Here is a 6,923-nt window from a genome sequence, read left to right as displayed (position 1 = left end):
TCCCTTCCCTCCCCCATCCCACCGGGGGGGAGTGAGTGAGCGGCTGGGGGGGGGTGTGGGGGTGGGTTGCCAGCTGGGGTTAAACCATGACACACCACCACCACACAAATCTTGCTTTTCATTTTTTTCATTTGCCCTCCTTCTAGCCTTCAAGACACACATGCCCAATTATGAAAATAAAACAACTGAAGCACAACTCATAAAACCAAGGCCTACAATGAAAAACATCTCTTCAGCATTGAGCCTACAACTGTCTAAATGATATGATAAAATACTACAAGGAAAATAAAAGGCTAAAAAAGTTCACAATTAAGAGCTTTCTGTTGTCACTGGCCTCCCTAATCTGTGAGTGTCAAGGAGTCAAACACCTGTTCCTCTCCAGCAAATCTGGAATCAAGTAATAAAAAAGTATTTGCAAAAATGTTTCTATGAGCAAAAGGCATAGCTGAGTTAAATAAAGGACTCCTATTAGTAATTAAATCAAAATTAAAACCCCTTGTCAAGCATCATGATTTGCAAACGTATTTTTTAATGAAGCTTAACTTCAAGTCCAGTATAGCAGACTACCATATTAAGAACAGGACCAGAAAGAGCTACCCCTGTGTTAGCATACATACCTTTGTCCTTCTTGAAATCCAAAGCATCTTCCTTATCTGTCACTATTTCCTTCATGTTGATAATGCTTTGGTGATTAAGCTGTCGAAGAATCTTAATCTCCCGAATAGCTGTAATGGGAAACCCTTCCTTTTCATTATCCAGACGTACTTTCTTTAGTGCCACCATTTCGCCTAAGAGAAAATTCAAACAAAAAACATTAAGATTAGCAACCAAACTATGGGATTTAGTATTGAGTTTGCTTGTTTGTTTTTAAAACCCTTCCCATTTGTTACTATTTCTGAATGGTTTAAACAGTTAACATTTTGATGCTTGCACCAAACACTATTCTGAAAGGAAATAGGACTAACCATTGTTGGGAAACAGTCACATGGAGAAGCAAAACTATAAATGAGAATTTTCAGCTACCCACTGTAAGTCCTGTCTTCTTCCTCCTGCGTACCTCACTCAACTGTGTCCTGATACTCCACACCGGGTCTATCAATAAATCCCCATATAAAGGTGATTACCAACAGCAACTTTAGAGACAGAGGCCTATGTCTGCTCTGGATTTCTTATTACTACATCACCACAGGTCAGAATGCATATATCTAGCTAGAAATACTACATAGTTCAAGATAACAGGCAGACAACTAGAGTGTTCTCAAATTCATCAGTATACTTTCAAACAGATGTGCGACTGTCATGTTCATAGTGAGGAGAAATCTTCCGTATTATTTTACTGCAGGCTGGGCTGGATGAAGCCAGATCACGGCAGGAGCATGATCTACTCATGATGGGGGATATCTAAAGACTGTATGTCAGCTCAACCATTTTGTTCTTGGAAGTTTATTGCTGTGTCTGGGAAGTTTATTGACAGCACAGATATCTCTGTTAGCTCTAAAAAGGACTTATCCTACACCAGTGTATATGATACAAATGCAATAGATCACATTCCAGTATGACACAATATCCACTTCTTTGAAAGCCCATGGCACAGCTTGTTATAAGGTATCTCAATGGCCATAATGCCAGTCTTCGCACAGGATTTGAATCCAAAGCTAATAGAAGGTTTGCTATAACTGTATGGACCCGTTCAATACAGACAGCAACAACTTCTGCTGGAGGTTAAGAAACAACTGCCACACACAAATAACCTGAAGCTTGCCAAAGAGGCAATATGGTTATGATAGGATTAAAAAGTTAAATGTGCGAAGAACCGAATTGCAGGAGAGCAGAAAGAAGCTCCTAACAATGATTTGCAATGGTTCCCAAGGTAGGATGTAAAAAATAACATCTGTGACAGTTTAACTTAAGAACTAAAGTTTGCAAACTGAGACAAGCACAGGTGAAGAATGAAGAAGGAATTATAATTACACTGCTCATTCTTCTGGAGATCAAAAAGAAGGAACTGCGGCTGGTATTTGATCCTATGTGATTCAGTTACTGCTGAAGTAGAAAATTATCCAGCAATTAAAGCATGCACAAATAAACCATAAAGGCAAGCAGCCACAGAAAGAACTACTAATTGAACATAAAACAATTAAGCAACATAGAGCACATATGAAGAATCAATTTCAATGCATTATCTATTTAGAAGTAGTGACAACATTCTTAAGTATCATAGCAGTGACTGCTTGCTCATTTGAGCAATAGTTTAATATGAAATTTAATAATTATGTCACTGTTGTAAAGTCAGTTATACTGCAAGAAAAATACCCAATAAGCAACACTTCAGGACTGTGTTGCACAGAGGCAGATTCTCTTCCTACTATCAGCTAGTGACTATCAGAGACATTAGAGGGCAGAATACCACAAATGTTACTCAATATAAAACCAAAATATCCTGTTCACTTTAGAACTGTAAGATTACATTTACTTTTTTGAACTTACCTGTGTCTTTATCTCTGGCTTTGTAAACTTGTCCATAAGTGCCTTCACCAATAATACCAATGATATCAAATTTATCCACACAGCGCTTTCCCCAGTCTATTTCTTTTTCTTTCGTTTCACCATGTCGTGGTCCACATATTCTAGAAAACAACAAGCATTTCTAAGAATACAGCTGATATATCTAAGGATTGTCTTAACCTTGAAAATATTCAGTGATGAGGTTTTTTATGAGACATTATTAGATAACTGGCTTACTACCGTTAAGTGGCAATAAACCAGGCAGTTTGATTCAAGTTTCATTAATATTACAAAAGTCATTAAAAAGCAGAAACATTTTTGAAAGAATATATTTTAAAGAAACAATTATCACTTCTACTTGCTTGATAGGCTTTAAAAAAAAGTCTAGTAAACATACTTTGGTCTTCTCTTGCTGTGTAACTGAACTGCTGGTTTCTTTTCTTCAGGACTTTTGGATAAGTCAGCTCCTCCAGGCAACTCAGGTGGAAGTGGCAAGTCTGCAAGCAGATGGCGAAGTTTCTTCTCTGCTTCTTTAACTGACTTCACTGAAAGATTCTCTCGCAAACTAAAAAAAAGACACAATTTTGCTAATAAGTTGAACACAGCAGAATATTAACATACATAAAGGAAAACCTATTGGAATTATTTTTTTAAAATACATTCTAGGCTGTCAATGCATCAACATTTGAAACCTCTGCTCTTAGAACTTGCAGGACTTTGATATATGCTTTACAAATGGCTCACAAACAGGTCTCTGGAAGATGCACAGCTAACTACCAAAATTCTACAGAAACTATGAAATCAGATCTTTCTGGTGAAAGCTGAGGTTAGATGACACAGCAAGCCTTACCAGGCCAGACTTCTTCTGCCACACAAGCTTCTTCTCAAGCTTATGGCCTAGACTATTAAGAATATTTAGAGCTCAGGTGCTGCCAGACATCAGAAGTGTAGTGGTAAAATCTGTACTCTGACTGACTTCTCATATAAAAGAGATCACCCTAATCCAGTTCACTATAATGTTGCTCTCCAGAGATAACGAGCTTCGTGGTTACAGTAACACTGCAGGGCATTACGAGGCAGTCCGCATCACCTCATTTACAGATTCCAATCTCATACGTTTGCTGAAACACTCCAGATTCAACACCTTTCTAGTGATCAGCATGCAAATCAAGTGAAAAAAAGATCAGATGAAAAAATGACTAAATATTTTTCTGCCATGGGTTACTGATATCTGACCATTTTTTAATCATCAACCATAATTAGGTAACAGATACTGACAGTCAATCTCTGTCTTGAGGAAAATCCGCCAAACACATGTGCAGCAATGTATTCCTTTAACAATTCCTATACACAATAATTCTAGAGATGCTCTTCCCATTCTAATGGGGAAATTCTGAAAATATCATACTTACTGCAGGATATATTTTTTTTTAAACACATGGAACCATTTTACCAGAACTTTCTTTAGTTTAGCTAGATTTGTGCAGCTACTGCATATCCAGCAATTCTAAAACCACGATCATCTCTAAACTTCATATAATTACATAACTGTTTCTCCTCTACAGGACTCTCATACAGTATTCTCTCTTTACATTTCAAACTTTGTCATTGCATCAAGAAAACTTTCTGTCATGCTTTGAGGGGACATTTTCCAAGATTGCTGCATTTGCCAAATTGCTCTATTCTACTGTCAGCATCCTTCTCTGGGAACCTTTTCTGAAGGTTTTTCTGCAACTTCTTAATCTACTTAATTTCACAGATAAAGCAGGAACTTCTGTAAATGGAAAGACCTTGCTATCTTCCATCACGGAGAATGCATATTTTCTTTCTTACATTAATTGCAATTAGCAATCTTTATATAATTAAATAAATCATTCCAGTGTTTTGGGTATGTCTATGCTTCCCCATGAAAACAGAACACTTGAATGTCTTCTACCACTTCTCAAGCCCCCACTGCCTGAATTTAAAGAGGCACCTCAAGGAAGCATATACTCCCCTCATCACAAATATAATGGTTAGCATGCTATAAAGAATAAGCCACCTTTGGACAGTGCATGTAATTATCATGGTAAAGAAAAATTCTTAATTTTGAAGTTCATGTATTTATATTTCTCTCACAATTTTTCCCCCAAACTTTCAATATTAGTGAAAGTACAATATATGACAGGTTCTGATTTTAAAAGTGATACATGAAAACAGAGCAGCTTTTTCTTCAGTTCTGTTAAATCACACATCATTGACCACCAGAACAGTTTTCCCTTTCAGCTAACCTACACAGTGGTTTTGAACACTGCTGTTCCTTTAGGTAGTTTATTTGTGGGTTTATCAGATTCTTACTGAACTTCACAACTGACACGACATTAGGAACCAGCCAGTTCTGCAGAGAGTCAAGCTTTCTTTGTTGGCACAATTTCCGCATAGTAACTCTGAGCCCAAGGTAAATACCTTTGCCCTCCTCCCCCCTAAAAAACATTGATCATTTTTCTTTGATGACTTAAGCTTTATCATGACTCGTAATCACAACCATTCTGATCTGAAGTTCGTAACATGCTATAGGCAAAACTAAGCAAAGCATAAATGACATTCTATTACTTGTCATTAATGTTTCTAATGCAGCTGTTTGCAAGCATTAGGGTTTTTTTTTGTTTTGAAAGGAGAATGAGCCCAGTGCTGATAGAACCATTTAACTGTAGTTTAACTCCTCTATGCAGTTTAGCTATACTTAAAACAGGTATTACATTAAAAAATACTAATCATGAGAAGCAATTAGCCAGCTTCAAGATGAAATCTCATTTCATATTATTGCAATTAACACTGCAAAGCCAGTCATATATTTAGTTAAACTAGTTTTTAGTTAAAACAGTAAATCTTGCTCTCAAATAACAGTGTCAGAAATCCCGTTTACCTAGAGAGGATGGCTTTGTCATAAATTTAAATGCAACCATACATTCACCACACAGATGTGATTCTGAACAACTGGAGTGACATTTGCTAGAGTGCTGAAGGGCAAGAAACAAGATTTCTCTTTTACTACTAAAAAAAAAATGTGTCTTATACCTTGTTGTTACGTTGTTGTTAGGCCAAGGCCTCCTGTGCATCCTAATGTTTAACATAGTATTAAATTACTAGCAAACACAAGAGAAACATTTACACCTCTAGTTATAACTACTTTTACTAATCAAAGAAACACTACACACTTCTCAAAGAACAAGAGAAGACAGGCTAGTTTCACAGATATGGAATATAAATAACAGTACTTCATAAGGTTTGGAATTTTTCTTTTTGCAGTTTGATTTTTTACAAAGATATATCACACTTAAATTAGTTATTACTTCAATGCTAAGAAATTTTCGTTTACTTGTTGTGAGAAGTTGATTTCTCATGTACATGGGAGACATGCAACACCATGAGTAAAAACAAAAGTAACTCTTCTCAACTTCATCACCAAAGCCAAAAGAAAAATGGTAAATTACCACTCAAAAGCATAATTTTTCAATACAAATCACAGCACATATTCTGTTAGGACTATGAAGAGACTTAATGTAGTCTAAATTCAGATGACACTTGGAATACAGACATGAATTTCTTCACTACAGATGAATCTTTACGCTTCAAAAGTTAATACAAATGACAAGCCATGAACCTCACTTCTATTATAGGTACTCAAAACAATACTGATCTCGAGATAAATTATACTAAAATAACGCACAGCTATAAAAACAATTGCCTTCCAAAGGGAAGAGAATCGTTACCTCAAACGCCAGCTAATTTAAGAATTTTCACATATTGCTACTGAATCCAACTTTTCCCCAGAAGCCTACAGAGGGTGGAAGCAAGGACAGGTAGCCTGGGAGGAATACGGAGAAATTGTCAAAGCAGCCAGGGATCAGGTTAGGAAAGCTAAAGCCCTGATAGAATTACACCTGGCCAGGGACATCAAGGGCAACAAGAAAAGATTCTATAGGTACGCTGGGGATAAAAGGAAGATGAGGAAAAATGTGGGCCCTCTCCAGAACGAAACGGGAGACCTGGTTACCCGGGACATGAAGGCGGCTGAGGTACTCAGTGACTTCCTTGGTCTTCCCTGGCAAGTGCTCAAGCCACACTGCCCAAGTCGCAGAAGGCAAAGGCAAGGACTGGGAAAATTAAGAGCCTCCCACTGTAGGAGAACCTCCCACAGGTTCAAGACCATCTAAGGCACCTGAAGGTGCACAAGCCCATGGGACCCAATGAGATCCATCCGCAGGTCCTGAAGGAACTGGCGGATGAAGTTGCTAAGCCACTATCCATCATATTTGAGAAGTCGTGGCAGTCCGGTGAAGTTCCCACTGGCTGGAAAAGGGGAAACACAACCCCCATTTCTAGAAAGGGAAAAAAGGAAGACCCGGGGAACTACAGGCCAGTCAGTCTCACCTCTG

The 6,923-nt window shown here is 37.7% G+C and overlaps 1 protein-coding gene across 1 annotated transcript in view; it reads right to left on the bottom strand.

Moving 5' to 3' along the window:
• CDK13 (cyclin dependent kinase 13) overlaps positions 1-6,923 on the bottom strand; it is a gene marked incomplete at its 5' end in the record, with an annotated part of 42,543 nt that overhangs the window by 33,095 nt on the left and 2,525 nt on the right. The window contains 3 exons of the mRNA XM_019470855.1: positions 618-788; positions 2,488-2,627; positions 2,903-3,070. Of these exons, the coding sequence (XP_019326400.1) occupies positions 618-788; positions 2,488-2,627; positions 2,903-3,070 (479 nt within the window). The remainder of the gene's footprint in view (positions 1-617; positions 789-2,487; positions 2,628-2,902; positions 3,071-6,923) is intronic.

The sequence above is a fragment of the Aptenodytes forsteri genome, unplaced genomic scaffold (assembly GCF_000699145.1).
Source record: "Aptenodytes forsteri isolate BGI_AS27 unplaced genomic scaffold, ASM69914v1 Scaffold282, whole genome shotgun sequence".
Lineage (NCBI taxonomy): Eukaryota > Metazoa > Chordata > Aves > Sphenisciformes > Spheniscidae > Aptenodytes > Aptenodytes forsteri.
The sequence above is the reverse complement of the archived record's forward strand: the minus strand, read 5'-3'. Positions and strand labels throughout refer to the sequence as shown.